At 40.3% G+C, this 27,336-nt stretch overlaps 2 protein-coding genes across 2 annotated transcripts in view; both read left to right on the plus strand.

Annotated features, from left to right (window-relative positions):
- The window catches only part of LOC143876066 (RING/U-box superfamily protein), a 45,553-nt gene that overhangs the window by 17,441 nt on the left and 776 nt on the right, over positions 1-27,336 (plus strand). Inside the window, exons 6-8 of the mRNA XM_077377679.1 lie at positions 1,223-1,507; positions 1,639-1,747; positions 19,106-19,292. Coding sequence (XP_077233794.1) covers positions 1,223-1,507; positions 1,639-1,747; positions 19,106-19,292 — 581 coding nt within the window. The remainder of the gene's footprint in view (positions 1-1,222; positions 1,508-1,638; positions 1,748-19,105; positions 19,293-27,336) is intronic.
- Positions 22,096-26,887, plus strand: LOC143875729 (putative mitochondrial protein AtMg00820). Its single transcript, XM_077377332.1, has 3 exons — positions 22,096-23,681; positions 23,917-24,936; positions 25,099-26,887. Exons 2-3 carry the CDS (start codon positions 24,753-24,755, stop codon positions 25,389-25,391), a joined length of 477 nt encoding a protein of 158 aa, XP_077233447.1. The 5' UTR covers positions 22,096-23,681; positions 23,917-24,752; the 3' UTR covers positions 25,392-26,887.

The raw sequence follows: 27,336 nt of genomic DNA on the forward strand, positions 1-27,336 counted from the left end.
TGCAAAAACTTTGGGTTTAGATGAAAACCAAGCATAGAAATTAATGGAACAATAGTAATGATCATCACAAATAATAAGCAAGAATTCTTTAATTCTCAAAACATTATAATAGAATATCTTAACACACACACACACACACACACACACACACACACACACACACACCCACCTTTAATATCATCCAATACAAACATACTAACACTTTCCTAGAGATACAGGCTTATAAAACTGAAATTAGAAACTAGAACAATCAAAGCTCTAATTTCACCTTGCTTTTGAACTTGGGGCTACTTTTTGAGGCTTGAAATGATCAGATCTTGAGATGTTGAAATTCCAATAATAGGTCTCAAAAGATCTTTCAAACAAGATATAAATTCCTTAAGATGGATACTCAGCCCAAAGTTGTGCCATGTATAAGGCCAACTTTGTGGACTTGGCTCCAATTTGATTTTACACTACTTCAATTTGTCAATTCATGTACACTCCTTGAATTCAAGTCGTCTTCTAGGAAAGGTATCTCATTAAGGACATTTGGAAGTGCAAGCATACGATGAGTAGAATCAAACAATTGTTCGAAGATAACGTGCCGACGCCAAATATATGACTATGCCTATGCAGTTATATGTTGCATAGGCATGGTCATACACATTGCCTCTAATCCAATGCTTCAAGAGAGGATGAATCATATCGAGGTCACTTGCCACTTTGTTAGGGAGATGTCTATGAAGGAAATAACTTTTCCATATTTGAAGTTTGAAAATTAACTTGCTAACACTCACAAAGGCAGTGCCCTAATTTGTGGCAGATGACATTTATTTTGAGTTGCTGATGAGTGTTGTCGGCTCCTGTAAGTCTTTGTCTAAATCTTCTGAGATGCATCTCAGTCTTTGCCCTAATTTGTGGCAGACGACATTTTAAGATATCTCGTGTACTAATTGAACTTATAAAGCTTTTTTGTGTAAAGTAACTCCAATGACTATCCACTGCATTCTTGTGACTTTTCAAAACCTTGAAGTCAACTACTTATAGTTCATTTCTTGATTGTGTTTGAGTTATGGATGATCAAATTTTTCCTTGTGGAGCCATTTCTTAACACCGTGTGGATCTCAGTGATATACTGTACTTTTGAGTTTTGATTGATACAATGGGACAGTTGTCTTGCTAATAGTTGCCGTTATTCTTGAAACTATACCCTAAAAGTTCATTTTTGACATCCATGCAGACTGGCATGGAAAAAAGTATATTTGGAAACCATCTGGTTTCAATGCCAGCGGCGGAGCCCCGCCCACCTCCTCCTGCTTTTGCTTCAGACCCCCTTGTGCATGTAACCACTACGGAAGGCATGGACAGAAGTAACTCAAATTCATCTGCATTCATCAAAGATCCAATTTCTACTTTAAAAGTTTCATCACCAGATATTGTGGAGATAGATGGTCCCATTTCCTTGGGAAATCAATTCGCATCTGATCATGAGCCTCAGTTTATTAAAAGTGTGAGTCCTACTGGGGTAAGTGCATTTTTGTATCTATATTTGTTTAAATAAGTATTGTTTTTCAAAGCCTCTTCTTTGTACTATTTGTAAGAAGGCAAATAAGCCATCTAATGGTATTGACCTTTTATGGTAATAACACAATGCAGCCCGGTGCTACAACAAGAAAGGGTCCATACCCTGTTGATCGACAAAATTCTGAAATTTCATACTATGCAGATGATGAAGATGGAAACCATAAGAAGTATGCTCGAAGGGGTGAGTTGATGTTGGAACTGCTATTGATAGTCATGTTTAATTTTCTGCCCATATTTGTGACATCTAAAGGTTGAATCATTAAAGTGGGTGATCAATAAATCGAGTTAACTGCTTATGAAAATTAAATGAGAATGCTTACATTTCTCTTGCTGCATTTATAGATTGACTATTCTTACTTTTCTTTGTTTTAAACCCATATAATTGTTTTGACTTCTTTGTCTTGTTTGGAGGAGTTATTTTTTTTTGAAAAGGGCAGAATGATATTGAATAAACAGAACCGAGGTGGTCCTGAAGAAACAAGGAAAGAAAGAAAAAATTACAATCAAGGAGGGAGGTAATCAAAAAATTCTAAAGCTGTCCCATAGACACCTCCTCTGGCTAGAGCATCTGCTTCAGCGTTGGCTGACCTCCTAACATGACCGAACACAATGGAAGAGCCCCGAGTCAGATCCTCAATTTCCTCGAAGAAAGGCAAAAATCTCGAGGGAGGAATCGCCTCACCCGAAAGCCATCGAATAACATTTAAGGAATCCCCTTCAACTATAGTTTTGTCGAAAGCCTGAGAATCCATTAACTTAATCCCTCGATGTACGGCTCTAACCTCTGCTTCATTCGAGTCTGCGACTCCGATAGGACCCGAGAAAGCCCAAAGGACTTCCCCTTTGTTGTTCCTACATAGACCCCCAATTCCGGCCTCGCCCGGGTTACCAAGAGACGAACCATCGAAATTAAGCTTCATTAGCTCCTGAGAAGGCGGAATCCAGGATTGCCTGATTGTCACTTTGCTGACCCCTTCCATACAGATGATTGCCCACCCTTCCCAGAGATCAAAAGCTGAGACAAAACGAAACAAAGGTAGACTTCGAGCCCAAGATATAACCGCAGCGATAAGCTTTACATAAATTCCATAAGAAGATCTAGACTTTCCTTCAAAGACTCGCGCATTCCTCTCTTTCCACAAGAACCACCACACAGCTAGAAGACACATCTTCCAAAGGATCTTGCCTTTCTTTCTCCAAGGACTTGATTCCCAGCTCCGAATGAAATCAGCCAAAGATTTGGGAGGAACCCAGGAGAATCCAAAGCGTGTGAAAATAAGACCCCAAAGAACTTGAGCAACCTTGCAGTGGATGAAAAGGTGATCAATTGTTTCGCCAGCGTATAAACAGAGAGGGCAATATTCTACAAAGTAGTTTAATGATACATCCTCGAGTTAATAACCTTACTAGTCATACAATCATAGTTTTTTCTCCTTGTGTTATGATCAAATTGTATGCATGCATGTAGAGCTGCTGTGTTCTAGAGTTGCAAATGTTTTTGTGCATTATACCTACATGTCTATGCTGTGTTTCAGAGTAGCAGATGTAAGCGGTTGGATTTGTCCGGCCTTTTTGTTGAATTGATTTTTTTTTTTTTTTGGAGTTGACTTAAGTTATAATATTCCTTGGCTACATTGGGGAGTGGAGACAGATTTCTGGTTTATTTTTTTTATTTTTTTAAAAGGTAACAGAAATTTTATTAATGAAGTAAAAATTGAACCATCTAGTACTATCAAAGCCATTGGATTCTAGTTTTGATTTGAGACTTCCACCTTTTAATTTATGATTAAATGGTCTTGAGAGGCGTTTGCTCATGGTTGAATTGTGTCTACCACCTTGTACATTCATATGCTAGATTCTAGAAGAATATATACGTACGTATGACTTTATTTGTGGAGTGGAAAGACAATGCTGATTTATTCGCTTCTTCAGATGTACGTATGGATTTACTTACAGAGTGGAAAGACAATACTGATCTCCACTTCGTCAGCCTCTAGTGCCACGATCAGTAGCATATTTCTCTTAAGGGAATGATATTCCCATTCCCTCTCACCAGTAAGCCCACAAACTCTGTTTGTTGTGTGGCTTCCAACAGGCTGCAATATAACACTCACTAATTGGAGCCGTACAAGATACTTGAGATGTAGAACAGGGAGGGTGGAGTTTCTGCCATTAGGGTTTTTTCTACCTCCAACTAGGGTTTTCCAGTGATTTGGGTTTTGGCTCCAAATAGAAGCCCGAGTCAGTTGGGAGCTGAAAATGGCTCCTTTGCAGCAGAAGTCCTTGCTATTTGTTTGGTTGAACAAAGGTCATGTCATCACGGAAGGTGATTGGCTCCTAAAATTTCTGACTGGAAAGAAAAAAGCCCAAGGAAGCAGGATTCTTCCTTGGGAGCCTCCTGCTTCGATTCCCGTTTCAATTCCCGCTTTCGATTCCCGCTCTGGCAACCTTGAGTAGGATTCTTCCCTGGGAGCCTTCGATTCCCGCTTTCGATTCCCGCTCTGGCAACCTTGGAAAAAACAGCAAGAGAGTCCATTTTGTGAGGAACCTTATTGGGAAGTTGATGGGTTTGCTCCGTATCAAAAGGGGATTATTGAGCTTCTGAAAGTTGGAAAGGAAAAACGTGCGCTGAAAGTAGCAAAGAGAAAATTGAGTAACACAAAAGAGTGAAAAAGAAGTGTGAGTAAATGGCCAATGTTCTCTAAAAGTTGAGGTCTGCTAGAGATGAAATGATGAAGGGATGTGGTCTCTAGTTTCTTGGTGTATCTAGAGACATCTTTATAAAAGAGCTACTTCATATACCAATATATTAAAAACACATTGCATAATTCAACAATTAATTTGGGTTGCTTAACTTTTTTTAACACCGAGATGTTTTCATGCATGTTTTGGTGTTTGGATTTAGGTCTTATTAGGATCTTTTGTTTCTGTCTTGGATTATAACCTATATTTAATGCCTAAAAAAAGAATCAAGGGGAGAAAATTTTCATTGCTTCATGAGGTTGATTCATTCTTCTTCTCCTGCTCTTGACCTTATCTCCGTCTGAAGCACCAGCAACGAGGGGTTCACCTCCTGGCCTTTTGGGCTCATCACCCCTTAAACACTAGTCAAAATTGGACAGCATGATGTGACCGTCTTCCCTCAACAATTTCTCCAGTTTCATTTGGACATGGGCGGAGAGGTCGGAGGAAGAGACTACTTGCCAAGAAGGTGGTGGCTCATGGGAAGAGCGGCGGTGGTGCCAGACTAGCAGCAGAAGGTGGTGACTCATGTGAAGGGTGACCTTGATATTTGTGTAGAAATCCTTTGAAGGGCGAGACCTTTTCTTGCACTCTGTTCTTCGCCTTTTTGGGATCCAAGCATATATATATATATATATATATATATATATATATATATATATATATGAGAGAACATTTCCTACACACTTGTGTAGGTAAGTTACCTACACACTACCTTAAAATACAGTGAGGGCCCACATTGTTTGGGTGATCCAAACAATTCATTTGAACGGTGAGATAGGGTGTCCACAAAAAATCAGATCCATAGGATCATCCCAACCCTACGATTTTTGGAGGTAAAATGGACGTGTATAAACCTTCACAAATTAGTCCATTTTTTGCCTCGACAGTTTGAATGGTTAGGATGATCCTATGGATCTGATTTTTTGTGGACACCCTATCTATGTGAGGACCATTCAAATGAATGGTTTGGATCACCCAAACAATGTGGGCCCCCACTGTATTTTAAGGTAGTGTGTAGGTAACTTACCTACACAAGTGTGTAGGAAATGTTCTCTCTCTCTCTCTCTCTCTCTCTCTCTCTATATATATATATATATATATATATATATATATAGCAGAAGAGAAAAGGAGAGAATTATTTGAATTTCTCCCAAAAGTATAATAGAATTACACATCACTTTTTTTAACAAAGGCACCCATTCAACCCACATATTTTCAATCCTACCCCCTCCTTTATGCTTTTTAACAAAGGCACCCACTAAAGCCACATAATTTCAATCCGTCCCCCTTCCTTTATGCTTTTGTAATAAAAAAAGTGGACAAAGTCAACATAGTGACGTTTTTTCTTTGCAAAATTACGGATTGGGTACAAATGCTACATAATACTACTGCTTTTTGTGAACATATTACATAATACTACGGATTCAGGATGCCTTTCAAAATATTGACGAATTCCGGGCACCTTAAGAGGAACAACATATTATGGAAACCTCTATAGATTGGAGGGCTAGGATCAGCCTATGGAAATGATTTTACGGGCACAACCTATTTCAGTTGTGTTCCATCACATGGACGATTTGGATCAACCTATGATGTGGTCCGTACAGTTCTTTGTCGGCCCGTGCATCGCACAGGGTTTTTACTAGTGTGTGTGTGTGTGTGTGTGTGTATATATATATATATATATATATATAGAGAGAGAGAGAGAGAGAGAGAGAGAGAGAGAGAGAGAGAGAGAGAGGAATATGTTGAGCGCACCATTTTTTGGGTGCGCTTGAGTGGTTATAACGCCTCGCATTCGTTTAAATGTTTGGGTCCCGCTTAAGCGAACCAATGGGAGGCGTTATAACCACTTAAGCGCACCAAAAAAATGGTGCGCTTAAACGCACCAACCCTTTTCTCTCTTTCTCTCTCTCTCTCTCTATATATATATATAGAGAGAGAGAGGGTTATGGTTTCTCTTTCTTGGATCAGTAAGATGGTGGAAAGAAACGAAGGAAAAATGGAAGAAGGATTGCGGGGAGAGAGAGTCTCTTAGCTATGTTACTATGTTTATTTTCTCTCCTAGTCTATCCTTGCATTGCGTCATCTTTGTTGTATGCGTGTTCAGTGGCTTGGGTTGTCTATCTAATTGTTCGTTATAGATGGGCCAAATGCAGAAATTACATGAACGTGATGATCTTAATTGTCTGATAATCTGCTTGCAAATCAGTTAGAATAAAAATGTAAAAATCTCATGTTCAACACAAAAATTGTACATTAAAAGAGGGGATTGACCATTTCAAAAAAAAAAAAAAAAAGACGAGGAGGAGATGGTCAAGGAGAGGCTGGTGGTGGTAAGATCGAACCAATTTGGGTTAGGTTGGCGGTGGAGTCAAAGGATTCCAATGAAAGAGAGGTGAGGTGAAGAGAGGTGGTTGAACATAGTGGGGGACGGAGCATCTCTCTCTCTCTCTCTCTCTCTCTCTCTCTTTGTGTGTGTGTGATAATGGGAGAGCCAACTAGATGGGTGTCAAGAGATTGGCGTCGTTGTCCTATCATCACCGTAGGCCTATGATTTTGTTGACACTTTAAATTTATTGCCGACACATGTGTCCTGCCATGTCCGACACGAGACACATGTCCACACGTGTCAATACTCCTTTGGACACTTTTAAATGTTCTTCTAGAAGTGTTAGACTTAGGAGAAGACGGTTGCCATGGGTGTCAAGAGATTGGCGTCATTGTCCTATCATCACCGTAGGCCTGTAATTTTGTCGACACTTTGAATTTATTGCCGACACATGTGTCCTGCCATGTCCGACACGAGACACATGTCCACACGTGTTGATACTCCTTTGGACACTTTTAAATGTACTTCTAGAAGTGTTAGACTTAGGAGAAGAAGGTTGCCATGGCTGGAAAAAGGCGGTTGGGGGACTGGTTATGTACATCATGTGACTATTGCAACTTCAAATGGCGGAGCAGATGCCGACGATGTCAACTAAAGAAAAGGAAATCATTTCCTCCAACCGGCTTCACACATGTTAGTTTCCATGCATAAACAACTTCGGTGGGGGGGTGATCCCAAAGGGAGAGGTAAGGAAGTAACGAGTTGGTGGCTTGGGGATTGGTTTTGCTCAACTTGCGAGTTAGATGCCGTTGGTGTCACCAGGGCAGGAAATCCGCAAATGTTGTGAATCCTGTTAACCCAGAAGTCTCAGCGACGAATGTCATAAATGAGGGCGATCGGTGGCCTGCTTCCAAGGAGATCAATTCAGCTATTGAGGGAGGGATTCAGACACTAACTATCTCGGGTAAGGAGGTGGAAGTGCAGATGAATACCCTAAAAGCATGTCTGATAGGAAGAAAGACATGAATGGGACCTTAGACGATTTATGGCTTTGGGCTAAAAGTTTTTGGGATATCCCTTCCCTTCCTTGTCCCTGCCCCCCGGCAAAAAATGAATTTCTTTTTTTGTTTGAATCGGAGGACTTGACTTCAAAATCCTGGCCAAGGGCGAAGAGGCCTGGGGGAACCAATTATTCTCTCTCTTTGCCTGAAATCAGAACAATTCTCGGGGTGCGGAAGTTCTATGGGTTAATTTTTATGGCATCCCACTTCATGCTTAGGCAATTTCAACGGTTGAAGCCTTGGGAAGTCTTTTTGGTCCGGTACTAGAGGTGAAGATAGAAGGGAATCACAATCAATGTATGAGTTTTGTATCGGCCAAGATTCTTTCTCCCCGATGGAAACTGGTCGGTTCCTTTGCTAGTCTCTGGATTTCTGACTATTATGATACCATTGGAATCGAACTCCAAGAAAGATTTAGATCTCGCTCTGTCTCGCCTAAATATGAGTCGCCCCGTAACTCTAGCCTAAGATCGACGGGCTGGTGCCTTTACCGGCGCTGGCTCAAAGGATCTTCCGGATTTGGGAAGGCCGCTGGCGACCATTGTTGAGGGTCATCTTGGGGAGCCTGGGCAGGAGAGGGGACGATTATCTGGGGCCCGTTACCCGTTACTTTGAATTCAAAATTCAAATTTCAACATCCAAAAGTAATAGAAGACAATGTCCAGGGTGCCTCTCCCAAGAATGCTCTTTTTTTGCCTCCCCTAGTTGCTACTGACTACGCTTTGGGATCTCTGAGCCCAAAAAAATTATTAAATCAATAAGTAGGCGTTCGGTCTCAAGGAAGCTTTTGGGAATCCTCAAATTTCGGGTGTCTGGGCTAGGCCCTGCTGGATTAAATATTCAATACTCAAAAGTTCAACTCTAGCTTGTTTCGGAAGCAAGGATCTGCTTTGGATCCTACCGGAATCCATTTAAGGAGGCACCCACATGGAAATTACCTAAAAGGAAGATGGAAAATTCCACAAAAATGCTTCCAGAAAAGCTGAAGGATAAAAATCCCAGGCGAATCCCAAATAGCCATAATCTTCCCCTCCCTCTTCCCAGGGTATGCGCTGCCCTTGGGTGATTAATCTTTACGATTAATCGCTAGGGGTCTCTCTAGGTCAAAGCAAAGGCTCGGGTTGGGGGAGCGAGGGATTTTATTGATAAAGAATTGAAATCTAAGACATGAGGGTCTATTGAGAGGCAATAGATGAAAGGGGTGGCTGGTGCTAAGTTTCGGTTCATATGATATTGAATGGAAGATCTCACAGAATAAGGCTCTGTTTTGGATGGGACAAAGATGGCATCCCCCTCGTCAAGTGTTGCTAATCATTATTTCATGTGGAAGATTAGAGGCTTGTCAGAAATGGATCCGATCCACCAAAAAAATTATTTAGCCTTTGCGTGCATTATCGAATATTTTACTATTTCGAGTTATTGGGAGTCGAAGGAGTCTTTTTTATTAGGCTAGAGTGAATGAGTATTTCGGCTTCATAAATGCTCTCGATTTGAAAGAAGCGATTTTCCAACATGCTATCTGGATGTAGGGGGGGTGGGTCTCTGGTCATTGGCCATAATTAGGCGCTGATTTATATATAAAAAGATTAGAAGGTGGTTTCGGGATTTTTCAGAGGACTTCTTATACTCTTGACCCTCTACCTGCTCATTGAAAAAGATAAAAATGGAGCATCAAAGTTCCTCAACCACTTCCTCCTCCTCTCAGGCTCTGGTTTCCAGGCAAAAAAGAAAACGACCCATGGACCTTGCGGATATGGAGGAGGCTCTCTATAATTTAGAATCCTTGGTTTATAATGAAGAGATGGCGTCCAGGTTCTCACCAACTTATAGGGAAGTAATTAAGGAATTTCGTAAGAGGTAATGAAAACTTTTCAAGGAAGAAGCAAATCGAAGGGCTGAAGCTTTCTTCAGCATAACAGGGACCTACAATGTCAAAAATACCCATTCGCCAATGCACAAACATCCTTTCTTCAACCAGTCTCTGGCGGACGAGAAGAAGCTGAGACGTCTCCGATGGGAAGCGGATAGGGAGGTAGGGATTCAGAAGTTGGAGGATATGATTGACAGAACAAAGGCTTTGGCAAGAAGGGATCCGATTGCTGAGGATGACTTGCCTATCGTGTCGGATGGGGAGGTTTTTGCGCTTGGGATTGAGGGTCTTTTGACGGATCTTGGAAAATGTTCATCTTGAAGGGGAATCCATATTCAATATCTTCGATGGAAGATGACAAAGTTTTTTTAGAAGTTTTTTGATAAGTTTTAATCAGGGGTTTCTGAAAGGTTTATAAAGTTTTTTGAAAATGGATGTTGGTCGGCCTGTTAGACAGGCTCGAAGGTTGGGGGTATAAGGGATTGATACAAGGAACACTTTTTTGTTTTCTCTTTCGTGGCAGCCCTCATACGTTGTAATCAAGGGGGGGACTCCTGTACCCTACTTTATGTAAGCTTCATATGATTTATAATATAATTCTGTCATCTTTCAAAAAAAAAGAAAGAAGTGTTAGACTCAATGTGGGTGCCTGGACATGTTTTTATACCGTGTCAAGTGTGACATTCTATTTTATTATTGAATATTGTGTATACCTCTTTTATCTTCTCCGACCCAAACCGTCTCAAGTGATGCTCTCTCATCTTCTCCTCAATTGGTGCCACCCCCACCTTTTTTCATATGTCTTCATTTTTTAATTCTATCTAACCTTGTGTGGCCGCACATCCATCTAATCATTCGCATCTCCCACCCCCACCTTTTTACGGATGTCTTCATTTTTTAATTCTATCTAATCGTGTGGCCGCACATTCATCTAAGTATTCACATCTCCGCTACAATCATCTTATGCACATGTTGCTTTTTGGTGAGCCGTACAGCATGGCTGGCCTCACAACTGTCTTATAAAACTTTCCCTTCAACTTGGTAGGTATTTTACGGTCGCACAGAACTTCTGAAGCATGCTTCCACTTCAACCAACCTGCTCTTATTCTGTGGTTAATATCCTCTTCAATCTCTCCTGCCTTATGTAGGATTGAACCAAGATAGCGAAAGATATCCCTCTTAGGTATCTCCTGTCCAATCATATCTACTACATCCTCACCCCGTCTCCTCACATTACTAAAGTTGCACTCCATATACTCTGTCTTAGTCCTACTCAGTTTAAAACCTTTGGATTCCAAAGTAGTTCTCCATAACTCTAACTTAGCATTAACTCCTGCTTTGGTTTCGTCAATTAATACTTTGTCGTTTGCAAATAACATACACCACGGCGCCTCATCCCAAGGTTTAAAATTTCGGTTTCGGTACCTGTTTCGGACCCTGAAATTTCAAATTTTCGACCGAAATCTGGTACAAAACCTGGATCTAATATTTTATTCAATATTAAATTTCGGTCGAAATTACCGAAATTTCGGTAATTAATATTAAGTTAATATTAAAAAAACAGATTTTTTGGGTCAAATTTCGGAAAAACCGAAATTTCGACCGAAATAAATGACCGTTTCGGTTTTAATCGATTTCGGTGTCGGTCTCCTCGGTCGAAATTTAAAACCATGCCTCATCCTGGATACCCCCGTAACCGTAAGTTCATCCATAACTAGCGTATAAAGATAAGGACTTAGAGATGATCCTTAGTGTTGCCCTATTGTAATTGGAAACTCACTAGAGGTGCCATCCGTAGTTCCGACACTAGTTACTGCTTCATCATACATATCCTTAATCACATCAACATATTTACTACTTCATTAAATTTATATATTTAAATGTTTTTTAAATAATTTTATTTTTATTGTTTTCCCTGATATCAACCCTAAAAAGATTTAAAAAAATATATATATTTCCCAAGATTTCCCTTGCCAAGAAATTTCCGAGAACGATTTTTGTGACATAGCGTTATAGTTCCATCTACAGAATCCAAAAAATTTGAAACTTGTCAACCGTTGTTATTTACGGAGGTTCATTTGATTTCCTAGGGTTCGCTGTGGCCTGATCTTTCCTACTTCCATTGGACATTGGTAGAGATTCAGACTCACTGAATTTTTTATGGTGTGAGTTGGAATGTAGTCTGAATATATTGTTACCGATCGATCCTAGGTGAAGGGCGATAGAGAGACTCATGGAGACTGCTTTTTACTTGTTAGATTTCACCTTATCTTTCTTAACCAAATTGATACTTTTTTAATTTAAATAGGAAATAATGAATTGAGTTATGCTGGTCTCAACAATTCTCTCCCTTTGGTAATTTAACCTGTCCGCTTTCTGGTTGAAAGGATCTATTTCCCATGTACTTTCTCTTTGAGCCGGCACAAAATTGTTGCAGTGTAGAAGTAGGAAAGTCACTTCATTATTCAAGAACAATGTTTCCAGGTCAATGGAAATTTATGCCCTAGAAAATATGATAGCAGCCTTCTTTAGTTTGAGAGATTACTACAAGTAGAACTTTATCTCAAGGACAAGTTAAAACTTGGGAGACTCTACTTGAAAATTAAATGAATGTGGATTTTTTTTTTAAAAAACTGACGTTTATTACCCAGATGAAATTACAAGTAGGGGGGCAAGCAGTCCCCCCAACGATAGCCTCAAGGAAAATAAATGAATGTGGATTTGGGGCAATAGTCTAGCCTCAAGGGAAATAATTATTATGACACTTGGAGATATAATTATCATATTAGAAGTATTAAGAGTTATGAAAAAGGATGTGAAGACGCATGCACACAGCTTGCCGGTGCACCATATAACCCAAATCACAAGCTCATGCATCCAACCAAAGCCTAAAGAATCGGCTCTTCCAGTATTTTTTTTCTACAAATTTATGCTTGTTTTTCACAAGTTCCTGTAACTGGTAGAGGTTTCCTTGTGATCGTGTTCTCCGCTTGAAACACTGTCCTTGGATCTTCATCTCCAACTCTCAAGGAGGTTTTGGAATCCTATTTTCATTTTGACTGAGTCTGGCATAGTTTTGTCATTGTTAGGAAGATTGAATCCACCTCAAGCTGTCTTTAGTGTGAAAGATAGTAGACCTTGTGTCTTATGTCTTTTTGGTAATTTGTTGACAACACTTAAGTAAGGTCTAAGGAATTGTGCCCTTTACCATTAAAAGAAGAAGAAGAGGGAATTGTGCCCTATGGTCATTTTATATCATTGTATATCACTTAAGGGTGTTTCGGTAATGGAGTTATGGTTAATATAAAGAGGGGTGGACACAAACCGTGAGGCAAAACTTGAACTCACATTCCCAGATCTCGTGTGGATTGATTTGTGACATATTTTCTCTTCTTACCTCTTCGATTGAAGGGAATTTGGCATGTTCTCAGAGCCAAGGAAGGTATAAGTAAAAATGAGAGACTATTTTGCCAAAACATGACTATCTTCCATACTCTTGTTGCCGTTGCTTCTACCTTCCGTAATCTCATTTTCATTGCTTTTTTAGTCCATGCACCGCATCTTAAATATGTCATCATATCATCATATATTTACATGGGATGATCAACTTGTGTCTCCTTTTTCCATCCTCATCATCACTTGACTTGGTTGTTTATTTGAATGCCGATTGGGCAGGGTACTCTGGCACTTCTTGCTCTGCTATAAGATGGTGTGTGTTTCTTGGAGATTGCTTGATTTCATAGAAGTGCAAGAAACAATGTGGCTTCTAAGTCAACAACAGAATTAATATATTGATCTCTGTCTCTAGCTTCCGGCGAGATCGTGTGGCTTCGTGCACCTTTCAAATTTTGGCATTCTTGTTTCTTCACTGAGTTCCACTTTATGGAGATAACAAGAATGCCATCCGATTTCCATTAATCCTTTTTTTGTTGAGTGGGCAAAGCTTATTGAGGTGGATTGTCACTATATACGCCGGTGTTACACTCGTGGACGTGGTTGAATCACCCTTCCATATGTTCAGATTTCATACTAGCTAGCGGATATTTTTGTGAAGATTATAACAGGCGCACAACATAACTCTTTGGTTCTCAAATTGATGCTATCTGATCCTAAGCATCAATTTGAGGGGGAGTGCGGAAGATAGTTGACTTTGTATCTTATGTTCCTGTTGTATTTGTTCATATCACTATAGTTTGGGTAGATTTCCTCGTGTACACATCCACCATTGTATATCACTTAAGGATATTTCAGTAACTCAAGTTATGATTAATATAATGAGCGGAGGAGACAGTCATGAGGCAAGACTTGAACTCCAAATCCCCGATTTCGTGGGGCTTGGGTGCCCTCTTCTCTGTTCTTCACTTCTTACTCTCTTCCTTCTTTCTTCTTCCTTCTATTGAAGGGAACTTGAAATTTAGGTTCCTGATAGACATGTAGCTAGGAGGGTCAATGGATCGAAGTCAGATTGGATCCACCTAAATTTGGGTCACAATCTTTTCAGATCCTTATTGGTCGAATCCTAATCGGAGAATTCCTTGGATCCTAATCTTGCTGTTTAGTTCAAGATCCATTTTGAATTAGACCGTTCATCGGAGTATCCTAGGTTCTACTCTACGTTGACTAATGATGTATGACAGCTTCTACTGAAGGGACAAACTGCTGATACGTGCTGAACCATGAAGGCTATCGTATATAACTGTGGTTATGGAAACATGATGGGTACTTTTTGCATTTTTTACTATCCAATTGGACCTAGGACACTTCGATGGACCCACTACTTGTGTCTATTTCCATCAAACTAGAGTTTGGTTGTCTATGTCCTACCTGGGACACTCCAATGGACTCACAACATGTCTATCACTCACCCATTTAGATTCTCAAATCCTTTGGATCTGTCAGAGCACCCAGTCCGATGACAGCCCTACATTTAGTGTCCCCACTAGCTGAGTACGCCCCAACAGTAAGGTTGCTCCATTGTGACCTGGTGGTCATGGGTTCGAGTCATGGAAACAGCCTCTCTGCAAAGCAGGGGTAAGGCTGTGTGCATCTAGCCCTCCCCAGACCCTGCAATGGCGGGAGCCTCGTGCACTGGGCCGCCCTTTGTTTTTGGTGGGAAGATTTTCTTTCATCCACAATGATTAGAGTTATCAAAAAATAAATTGACAATGATTATGTTTCAATGATTCATTGTCTTAAGTTGAATTGCATTTCGATGTTTTTGACTACTGTGATGCATGCAGAGCACAGTGCTTGTGATATAGTTATATGCAGTTTTCTTTTTTCTATGAAGTCAGCATATTCTATTAAATTGCATGTGTTGAGAGCAAGGTTGCCAGGGCGGGAATCGAAAGCGGGATTCGATTCGGGATTCGAAAGTGGGAATCGAAGGCTCCGGGGATAGTTGGAAGCGGGAATCGTGGGTTTGCCGGAGAGTCGATGGAGATTCGCTGGGGAATCGCCGGGAGTCACTGGAGAGTTGGGATTTGCTGGGGATTCGCAGGGAATCACCTGGGAATCGGGGTTGCGTTCCCAATTTTCGGGGATTCAAATCGAATCCCGAATCGGTTTCGCGTTCCGGGGAATCGCGATTCCCCGCCTAGAGGAACGAATCCTGCTTCCTTGGTTGAGAGTGGGCATAATTATTACTTATGCTTATTACTTATGGGTATTTCTTTCTTTTCTATGTAACCCTATTCTTCCACACACACACACACAGAGTAAAGTGTTTCTGAGCTCGAGCGTCAAAACTCATGTGGTCCCACATTTTTGGGGCGATCTAAAGCTAAGAAGCACGGGTACTCTCCGGAGGCCCACGTACCCGTGTCGGGTGCATATTTGTGTACGTATCAGGTGCGCACCCAGTTCAAATGAAATCGAAAATTACAGATTTACAATAGAGGGGTCGTGCCAATTAACAAAAGGGGGGTTGAATATATCAAAATATCTATAATATATATCTCGTAGTTAAAAACCTAACAACTTAGAAGCATAGTTTTAAATTTCGGCCGAAATATTTCGGTTTCGGTTTGGACCGAAAGCGAAATTACATTGAATCGGATTTTTACATGATTTCCTCGAAATTTCGGCCTAAAGTTTAACCGAAATTTCCACCCGAAATTTTTGTCAAATTTTTACATGATTTCGGCCAAAATTTCCACCGAAACCGACATTTAAAACCTTGCTTAGAAGTAATATTAGATTTTGGTGAAGTAATATTAGATTTTGATGATGTTATTTTTATTTGATTGTTCTCCAATTAAATTGTTTGAATTCTTTAACAAAATATTTAATTTTTTATTTTTATAAATATATGATAAAATATAAAAATATATTATATTCAGCGTACTCCCAACGTACCCGTATCCAACTTTTAAAAAAAATCATGTATCCACGTACCCATATCGTGTCGTACGACTCGTACTCGCACCCCATGCCCGTATCCATGCTTCATTGATCCAAAGCATTCATTTGAAAGGCCTTTCCATGGATAAGGTGCCTACAAAAACTCAGGTCCATAGGATCATCCTAACCCATCCAAAAGTGGAGGGAAAATGGACAGATATTGTTTCTCAACATATCTCCCCATTTTCCCTCCACAAATGGAAGGGTTAGGATGATCCTATGGACCTGATTTTTTGTAGGCACCCTATCCATGTAAGGGCCTTTCAAATGAATGCTTTGGATCACCCCAAAAATGTGGGTCCACATGAGTTTTTGAGCTCGAGCTCAGATAAGCTTATATGAGAGAAGAGTTCCTACTCCTCGGAGTAGATAACTTATCTACTCCCTTGGCTTAAAATGCAGTGGGGGCGCATTGTTTGGGTGATCCAAAGCATTCATTTCTCTCTCTCTCTCTCTCTCTCTCTCTCTCTCTACATGTGGCCCACATTTTTTGGGGGGTCCAAAGCATTCATTTGGAAGGCCCTTCCATGGATAGGGTGTGTACCAAAAATCAGCCCTATGGGATCATCCTAACCCTGCCATTTGTAGAGGGGGAAATGGGCAGAAACATGGACACACAGTGTCTGTCCATTTTCCACTCCAACTTTCATTGGGTTAAGATGATCCTATAGGGCTGATTTTTGGTACACACCCTATCCATGGAAGGGCCTTCCAAATGTATGCTTTGGATCCCCCCAAAAATGTGGGCCACATGTGTTTTTGAGCATGTGCTTAGATAAGTTTATCTAAGCACGTGCTTAGAAACACCTCTGTCTCTCTCTCTCTCTCTCTCTATATATATATATATATATATATATATATATATATATATATATATATATATATATATATATATATATATATATATAGTAGTTTCGTGTGGGAGAGTAACATTACTCTCTCTCTCTCTCACGTTTTCTCCATCTTCTCTTCTCCTCCATCTCTCTCATGGAAGATAGGATAATATTAGCATGGTATCAGAGCCAAAGGATTAATGTGTCTACATCAACATTGAAGATCAAGATCATATTTTTATTTCTTTCTCTTATTTTCTTTTCGATTTTCTTTTCTTTTCAGTTTTTCATTGACCCTAATTCTAGCCCCCCCACCCACCCAAACCATCATTTTCTCTGGTTTCCATCTACCACCATCATTTTCCCCATTGCCGCCTACCCCCGCACCACACTTTCTTGCTTTTGATCTTCAATGAGATTCATTAAGGCAGTCTACCCTGCCTGGTTTGGGAGATTCAGTGAGGTAGTATTATAATTTGGCATGACTCAGAGTGCTGTGGACCATTCCGTATTCATATCTCAGTCTAAGGATGGTCGGATCTTCCTGTTTTACGTAAATGACATCATTACTACAAGGAGTGATAGTGCAGGTATACAGAGGCTGAAGGATTTCCTTTAGAAAGTTCAGCACCAAATACATTGGTCGCCTCAGATACTTTCTAGGGATAGAGGTAGCATATTCATGTGGGAGGCTATCTCTGTCACAAAGAAAGTACGCACTAGATATGTTGGAAGAGACAGGCCCACTGGGAGCAAAGCCGGCTGAGGCACCTATGGACCCAAACGTCAAGCTTTGTCCTGATCAAGGGAAGCTTTTGGAGGATCTAGGCCGATACAGATGCTTAGTTGAGAAGCTGATCTACCTCACTGTCACACGCCCAGACATTTCCTATGCAGTTAGTGTGGTTAGTCAATTCATGAGTACACCACAAATGTCTCACTAGTCAGCAATCACCCAGATAGTGAGATACCTGAAGAAAGCTTCTAGTAAAGGACTGGTCTTCAGGAAACATAGCCATATGAGGATCGAGGGGTGTTGAAATGTAGGAGATCTACTACCTGCTATTGTACATTTGGTGATTTGGAAGAGCAAGAAACAAGATGGTGTGTCCAGGTCGAGTGCAGAGGTAGAATATAGAGCCATGGCATATACAAGGTGCGATTTGATCTGGTTGAGGTCATTTATATTAGAGATTGGGCTACCCTACTCATAACCTGCTTCACACCACTGTGATAATAAGCCCGCCTTAATATAGCACATAATCCTATTTTCATGAGAGGACAAAAAAAATGGAGGTGGACTGCCACTTTATCTGTCGCAAGATTCAAAAAGGGGAGATTTGCATAGTGTTCATGAGGTCAAATGATCACATAGCAGATATGTTTACCAAATCCCTAAGCAAAGCAAGGTTGAGTGACTTACGTAATAAGCTGGGGACGTGTGATATATACACTCTAGCTTGAGGGGGAGTGTTGAGTGTGGACGTATTGCTTATGGGGGTATTTCTGTCTTTTCTATGTAACCATACTCCCCCCCCCCCCCCCAACACACACACACACACACATATTATTAGTTTTGTGTGGGGGAGTAACATAACTCTCTCTCTCTCTCATGTTTTCTCCTCTTCTCCTCATCTCTCTCATGGAAGATAGGATAACATTAACAGCATGTTTGTTTTGTAGTCTATTTAAAGTGCGAATATTTTTCATGTATGATGAATTTGCCTTTTGTTGTAAGCATTTTAAAGCAATTAATTTCTTGAGAATCAGTTGCTCAATTGCTCATTAATTTCTTGAGAATCAGTAGAATCAGTTGCTCACACTTTATTGCGTTACCTTTTATGTAAGCGAATTTCATGCTTATATATTCTTCCGTCATGAAGGTTTATATGCATATTTTCTTTGAAAAGGTAAATAAAATATCCAGCTCCTAGAAGCTTCTTGGATCTACCTCTTGGGTCCCAAATTGCAATTTGCTGTATGAACAGTTACTTTCGCATGCATAATTTGGACCTAGAATGAGAAATATATCAATATATTGTATCTATCTAGTTTGTTAGAATTTATTCAGACATCAACTTGGTCTAGACTGCTGAAAACATTTGGTGCGATGTCATAATTTATGCAAGTGATTTAGAGAAGGGATCTGTCTAGTGGACTGACCAAAATCATGAATAATTTATTATAAATCATCTACTGAGCTTATTTGTTTGTACCTGCGAATTTAGGCTTCTTAGGTACTTTCGTCAGAATCATGCATCATTCTACTAAATCTAATTGGGCTTTTTCATTGCAGGGCCTTTCCGTCATAAATTTCTGAGGCTTTTGCTACCTTTCTGGTCTAATGCGCTACCAACTCTACCAGTGACTGCTCCCCCACGCAAAGATGGAGCTACTACAGATGATGTTCCAGAAGGTCGTGTGCGCCATCACAGATCTTCAAGGATGGATCCAAGGAAAATCCTCCTCACCATGGCAATCATGTACTCTCTCTCTCTCTCTCAAGTTTCTTTCCTTTTCATATTTTTTTGTCAGAGAAAAAACCTTGATGCATGCTCGTGTCCATCCTATGAAGAGTCTTCTGCTTCATTAATTTCACATTGCTTAGTTATGATCAAGGTTTTAAATCTCGGTTTCGGTTTCGGCAACCAAAATTTCGGTCGAAATCCAGGAAAAAAAAAGAATTAATTTTTTATTTCAAAATTTTGGAAAATAGTATATTTTTGAAGAAAAAAAAATGTCATTTTCCCGAAATTTCGGCTGAAATTTGGGGAATTTCCCATGTTTGCATGATGGCTGACACTATATCAAATTCTCTCATGCTCTCCTGCATACACATACATGTATCTATCTCTCTTTTGTTACGGATGCGTTTTATCTGAGTTTTCAACCAGCTCATTGGCTAGAAGAGGATATAGATTACAGGCCAAGGAAAAAGATAGATACTTGCTTATAAATGCATCTTGTTTGATGGATATAGATTCATAATTATATGATTATGACTTGAATCAAGGGATGAAATGTTTTCATATGAAAATAATGAACTAAAAACATAGAGAATACAAGTTAGAAGAAAATACAAGTACAGTATGAACACCGGAATAGAAATGCGACTTGGGATTTTCCAAAATATATGGGTATCCTATATCATGAGATAAGACACAAGGGATGGATAAGTACAACAATATAGGTGTTTTTTTTATTACAAAAGACCTTTTATCGTTTGGTGAATTCGTAAACGGTACCTCTCCTATGAGTATATAAAAGACCACTTACTATTTGAAGTTAAATGTCAAAACTCCGCATTCCCTCAAGTTCGTGACGGAAATTAGAACAGCAAGGGTCTCTGACTGACAAAGTAACCCTTCTTATGATAAGAAGACTAAAATACCGCTAATTGCGCACATACCCCTAATTCCACTCTCCCTCCTCAACTAAGCGGCACAAAAAGGAAGCAGGGGAAAAGAGGAAGAAGAGAAAAAAAAGGGGAAGACTACTTTTGGCGACATTTGCGTAATTATTATAGGATTTTGACTTTTAATAAAATCTCACAAATTTTTTCAAAAAAAAAAAAATGGCAGTATTTGTGACAGATGGAAACAAAACAGGAAAAAACTTTTTCAAAAAACCCTGAAATGTCCTTAAATTTGTTTTGAATTCTATTAGAGTTTTATTATAAATGGTAATTCTTTTCATTTTTCCCCATTTCTTCCTATGTAGGCATAAATATTTGTTTTTAATTCTATTAGGGCTTCCGCTTTTAGTTGCAGATTGAGAGGGGGCAGGGAGGAGAATATGAGAGAAAAAAAGGAAGAATTTTTCAGGTTTTGATTTTGTAACAGAGGTATAATTTGTCACTTTCTAAGTCAAAGACCCCTTTGGGTTTTCATCATGAAATTGACGGCAAGTGATCTTTTTACGTTAAGCTTCACAAAACAAGAATAATAGAAATAGGAGAGAAACAAAGAAGAATGGTTTAGGTTTTGATTTTTATAACAGAGGTATAAATTAGGTCTATTTTAATCTTGTCTACCATATTTTTTTCTTTCAATGGCTATCTTGTCTACCATATTAAGGGTAGATTTGTCACTTTCTAAGTTAAAGACCCCTTCGTTCGGGTTTTTGTTATGAACTTGACAGCAAGTTTTCTTTTTACGTGAAACAAGTTGTCTTTTGTACATCCCGGTAGGAGAGGGGGGCTATTTTAGAATTCGACCTATGATGGAAATTAATAACATACTGCTTGATTTTCAAAAAAGAACATATTAGTTACATACTTACATGCAACCATAACAAGAAGAAAGCATGACAGTTCATTTGAAAAGAGGCGCATATGTTTAAAACATGATTGTTACCAGATCATAATCTGCTGAAAATTATCCTTACTCTGTTGGACATGATATGTTCGCTTGCACAAGTGTTCAGGTATCAGAGCTTACATAATTGTAAGATTTCAATTTGAACCAACAGAGTGCGTGTTAAATGTACTGTCGCCCTAGTAAGGGCATTTGTGGCATTTCCACACACACACGCAATATATATAAAAATATATATATATATATATATATATATATATATATATTATGCGTTTTGGGGGAGAGATTGCTTAACGCATTCTCTCTCCTGACAGACGTAACTTTCTCCCTACATCTTCTCTCTCTCTCTCTCTCTCTCTCTCTCTCTCTCTCTCTCATACTTCTTCGCCCTTCTATTAACCATCATGTAGATCTAATATGGTATCAGAGCTAAAGGTGTGAGAGATCCACATCAACAATAAAGATTCGTTATTCTCCTTCGTGCCTTCTTTTTTTCAACCTTTATTGGGTTTTTTATTTCAGCCCTAACCGTTTGGAATTTTCAACCCAAATTTTACGAAATCCTCCATACCCTATAGTCTCCTTTTTCGCCCAACCATTTCCCAAATTTTTTTTATTTTTTTGTCCTATTCACAAAACCCTTGTTTTTGTCCTATTCATAAATCAGCATCTTCTGCCTCCCTTCTCCAAGCCCTGAATCCTTTTTTTCTTGTGTGTTCCCTTCGTTTGTGATTCCAATCCTTAGACTTCTTTTACCCATGATCTAAACCATATTTTATCTCTTATTACGAAACTTGTGGTTCACGGTATGCGTGGTTCAGGCTGTTATCTATGATCTAAATCAGCAACCTAGTATATTGTTGGTGATTTGATGAGGTTGGATGGTACATCTATTGCATGTGTCGGTGATGGTTGTGTTGGCGCATATGTGGTGATTTATTTGTGGATGGTTGGCTGTGTTATAGCCTCGTGTTGGTTGTTTCTTCTTGGGAGTGTTGTGGTGGTTATTGTTGGTGATTGTCTTCTTTTGGTTGTTGGCTGAGGTATTGTGGCCTCGTGGTGTTTGTTGCTATTGTTACTATGACATTGCAGGAGGTTGTTGAGTGCCTTGTGGAGGTTCTTTATTATTTTTCGTTGGTGATTGGGATATTCCTATTGGTTGTTCTGTTTGTCGGCTTTTGTTATGGAATCTGTGGAGACCTCCGCTCAGCAACTTACTACTCTCCAGGTTGATGAAGGTCGTTCTTCATCGAGTATTGCTCAGTCTAGCTATTCCCATGTTGAGCCTCCTCTTCAGATGACTTCAATAAAACTAGATGGAACAAATTACCCCCCGTGGAAGATGGCAGTCTACACTTATCTTGGCCGTAGAAAAACTAGTTTTCTTGAGCGCTCTCCTCCGATTAGCACTGACTCGACATATGATTAGTTGCGAGAGGATGATGTTGTGGCTCGCTCCTTTCTTTGGAGCTGTATTGGACCTCATATCGCTACGTACATGATGTATCTGCAGTCCTCGAAGGAAATATGGGAACATGTGGCTACGATGTATTCAGGAGATAAACCTGTAGGATCCCACTACAGTGATTACCTTGTACTAATTCAGGAACTTGACTTATTGTTGCCCTTTACTGTTGATCCTGATGTTCTCAAAAAACATCAGGAAGAAATGCGGGTGGTTCGGTTTCTTGATTCTTTGAGTCTTGACTATCTCCAGATCCGTCAGCAGATGGTTGGTTCTGGTTCACTTCCCACCCTCGCAGAGGCCTTCTCCCGTGTTCAGCGTATGCGGGTACCTCAGTCTGGTGAGCCTCTAGTGGGTGGATGTACTCATGTTTCATATGGTGGAGGTGATCGTGATCGTGGTGGTGTCGCTTTGGGCGTGGCCGTGATGGTGGTTGGTGTAGTCGTGGTCGGGGCTGTGGTGGTGGTCGTGAGCATGGTTTTAAATTTCGAACCTAAATTTCGGATTTCAGTGGGGACCGAAACTGAAATTCCACGAAATTTGATATTTCGCGAAAAACCAAATTTCGGAAATTTCAAAAATGGCATTTAAAAAAATAAAAATAAATAAATGTTACAAAATGTCGGCCTAAATTTCGGAATTTCATACCCAAATTTCGAAGCTTAATACCAAATTTCATATCTTGGTGGGGTCCGAAATAGGTACCGAAACCAAAATTTAAAACCTTGGTCGTGAGTCAGGGGGAGGCAGAGATGTTGGCGACCGTGGTCGTGGGGGCCGCCATTGCACTCATTGTCGATTAGATGGCCATACTGTTGATTATTGCTATGATTTGCATCCTGAGCTTCGTCCATACAGGCCTGCGAATGCCTCTACTGCTACTTCTGATGGTATTTCTTCTCCTGTGGCTCTATCTACATCTGAGTCCCTTGTTATCCCTCGTGCAGAATATGAGGAGCTTATCCGTCTTCAGGATAAGGGAAAAGAGCCAGTTGCCACGTTTGCCCATAAACGTAATCCTTCATGTTTTCTCTCTGGTACTTCTTCTGGGACATGGCTCATTGATTCAGGAGCATCCCACCATATGACTGGTAATCCTACAATTCTTTCTTCTCTCCAACCTCTCCCTTCTATGGGACCTCGTACTGGCAGATGGGACTACATCCCCTGTTTCTGGGATGGGTGCTGTCTCCATCTCGACAGGACTTCAATTGTCTTCTGTTATTTATGTTTCGTCCTTTCCTGTTAACTTGTTATCTGTTCGCCAGCTAACGAAATCACTGAATTGTACTTTTTCCTTTTTTTTCTTCTTATTGTGTTTTTCAGGATATGAAGACTGGGACGAGGATTGGGGAGGGCCGTGAGATTGATGGTCTTTACTACCTTTACCAGGCCGGTGCTGGTGTAGCTCTTCGTTCCTCTGTGGATGCTTATCAATGGCATTGTCGTTTGGGACATCTACCTGCAGATACACTTAGGAAGTCTTCTTTTGTTTCGCAGCCTGTTCCATCTTTTCATTGCGAGTCGTGTGAGTTAGGGAAACACCATCGTGTGTCCTTCCCTTCTCGTCTTAGTAGTAGAGTGTCTCGTCCATTTAACTGTTTACGTACTGATAATGCTAAGGAATATTTCTCTGTATCTAATGGCTTTCATGATTTTCTTTCCTCCCGTGGTATTATTCATCAGTCATCTTGTGCTCACACATTACAACAAAATGGGATGGCTGAAAGAAAACTTCGTTATTTACTGGATATGACTCGTACACTTATGTTTCAGATGAAGGTTCCTAAAATTCATTGGGGTGATGCAGTCCTCACGGCATGCTTCCTAGGTAACTGTCTCCCTTCGTCAACTTTATTTGGCAAAAACGCCTTTTTCGATCTTGTACCCTCTCGGTGATCCATTTTCATTAGTGCCATGTGTCTTTGAATGTGCATGCTTTGTTCATAATCTATCTCTAGGACTTGACAAGTTGGAACCAAGGGCAGAAAAGTGTCTTCTTAGGTTACTCTCGTACCCAAAAAGGTTATAAATGTTATAGTCCTCGTCTTAGAAAGACTTATGTCTCTACGGATGTCACGTTCTTTGAGGACCAGCCTTATTTGCCTTCCACAGGGTCTCCATTATCTGCTGACATCACTAGCCTGCATGTTCCTATTCTAATGGATCCTCATCTGCCAGCCCCTGTGGCTGTTCCTGATCTTCCAACGGGTCTTCCTATGGCTTCTAAGGGTTTTGAACTTCAAACTTATACTCGAGGACCTCGCCAGGTCGTTCATTCTACGATTGAAAAAGCGCCATCTCCGCCCACTGATCCTCCTCCGCAGTCGAATTGTCAGCTTTCAGGTACTTGTTCTCCTATTCATGATTCCCTAATTGCATCTCGTACTCGATCTCGTACTATTGCTCATCCTATATCTAATTTTGTTTCTTATGCCCATCTCTCACATTCCTTTCAGTCATTTATTTCTAGTATGCCTTCGATTAGTTTGCCTAAGTCTGTTACAGATGCCTTGAATCATCCGGGTTGGAGGGCTGCTATGGATGCTGAGATGGTTGCCCTTCACTCAAATAAAACGTGGTGGCTGGTTCCCCTTCCTTCTGGTGCACAAACTGTTAGGTGTCGTTGGGTATTTGCCATTAAGTACCTTCCAGATGAGTCTATTGAGCGTCTCAAAGCCCGCCTTGTCGCTAAAGGGTACACTCAAACGTTCAGTGTCGATTATCAGGAGACGTTTTTGCTAGTTGCTAAGATTCCATTGGTTCGTATATTGATTTCTCTGGCAGTAAATCGTGGTTGAAGTAGTGTGCTGTTGATCATTCTGTGTTCAACCACAAATCTAGTTCTGGATCTATTCTCCCAATAGTGTATGTTGATGACATTGTAATTACAGGAGATGGCAAGTCTGGCATACACAATCTGAAGTCCTTTCTCCAAGGTGAATTTTCTACTAAAGATCTGGGTCAGCTCAGATACTTTCTTGGTATTGAGGTTGCTTGCTCTCGTCATGGCCTCTCATTGTCACAAAAGAAATATGTGTTGGACATTTTAAAAGAGATGGGCTCAATGGGGGTGAAACCTGCAGCTATCCCTATAGATCCAAATGTTAAACTTCTTCCTGATCAAGGAGAGTTGCTGAATGATCCTGATCGATATAGAAGATTGGTTGGAAAACTAATCTATTTTATTGTCACCCGTCCAGACATATCATTTGCAGTTGGTATGGTTAATCGCTTTATGAGTGCTCTACGTACCTTCCACTGGGCCACTGTCATCCAGATCATCAAATATTTAAAGGGTACGCCGGGCAAAGGTCTATGCTTCAGAAAATATGGACATGAAAAGGTAGAAGGATTCAGTGATGCAAATTGGGCACGATCTCCTGCTGACAGGAGATCAACGACAGGATATTGCACATTTGTCGGAGGTAATCTGGTGTCGTGGAGAAATAAAAAGCAAGATGTTGTGTCCAAGTCAAGTGCAGAAGCCGAGTATAGAGCTATGTCATATACGAGTGGGGAGCTAATATGGCTTCGCTCATTCTTATCAGAGATTGGGTTCGCATCGACATCTCCAGCGCAATTGTATTGTGACAATAGAGCGGAAATTCATATTGCAACGAATCCAGTGTTTCATGAACGAACCAAGCATATTGAAGTTGATTGTCACTTCGTTCATCATCGAATTCAAAGTGGTGAAATTTGCACGGTGTTTACCCTATCTGCAGATATGTTTACCAAACCATTGAGATGTGCCAAATTGAAAGACTTGTGTAACAAGCTTGGAATGTATGATATATACATTCCAGCTTGAGGGGGAGTGTTAAATGTACTGTCGCCCCAGTAAGGGCATTTGTGACATTTCCACACACACACACACTCTCTCTCTCTCTCTCTCTCTCTCTCTCTCTCTCTCTCACACACACACACACACACACACACACACATATATATATATATATATATATGAGAGAAGAGAAGGTACTCCCTGGAGTAGATAACTTATCTACTCCCTACCTTAAAATAACAGTTGGGGCCACATTGTTTGGGTGATCCAAAGCATTCATTTGATGGGCCCTCACATAGATAGGGTGTGCCCAAAAAATCAGCTCGATAGGATCATCCTAACCCTATGAACTATGAAGGCAAAAATGGACGTGTATAAGCCTACACAAATCTGTCCATATTTTGCCTCCACAGTTCATAGGGTTAGGAGGATCCTATCGAGCTGATTTTTTGGGCACACCCTATCTATGTGAGGGCCCATCAAATGAATGTTTTGGATCACCCAAACAATGTGGCCTCAACTATTATTTTAAGGTAGGGGGTAGATAAGTTATCTACTGCAGGGAGTACCTTCTCTTTTCTATATATATATATATATATATATATGAGGAATATGTTCGTGCGCTCAAGCTCTAATAAGGAATGGTGCGCTTGAGTGCACCAATCACATGGGTCCCACAATTTCTGTGAGGATCCAAACCATTCATTTGCAAGGGCCTATCATAGATAGGGTGTGTACCAAAAATCAGCTCCATTGAATCATCCTAACCCCTCCAAAAGTGAAGGGCAAAAATGGTCTGTCCATTTTGACCTCCACAAATGGATGGGTTAGGATGATCCTATGGAGCTGATTTTTTGTACACACCCTATCTATGTAAGGCCCTTTCTAGTGAATGCTTTGGATCATCCTAACAATGTGTGCCTCATTGGTTTGAGAGCTCAAGCTCACCAAAAGGTTCC

This window comes from Tasmannia lanceolata, unplaced genomic scaffold (genome assembly GCF_043159265.1).
Source record: "Tasmannia lanceolata isolate RefF3 unplaced genomic scaffold, GAP_Taslan_0.1 ptg000004l, whole genome shotgun sequence".
Taxonomy (NCBI): domain Eukaryota; kingdom Viridiplantae; phylum Streptophyta; class Magnoliopsida; order Canellales; family Winteraceae; genus Tasmannia; species Tasmannia lanceolata.

Coding starts and splice junctions, on each gene's coding strand:
- LOC143875729 (XM_077377332.1), top strand. CDS start 24,753: ATGGATCCTCATCTGCCAGCCCCTGTGGCTGTTCCTGATCTTCCAACG. Junction 24,937..25,098: donor GTCGAATTGTCAGCTTTCAG/GTACTTGTTCTC, acceptor AGTCTGTTACAG/ATGCCTTGAATCATCCGGGT.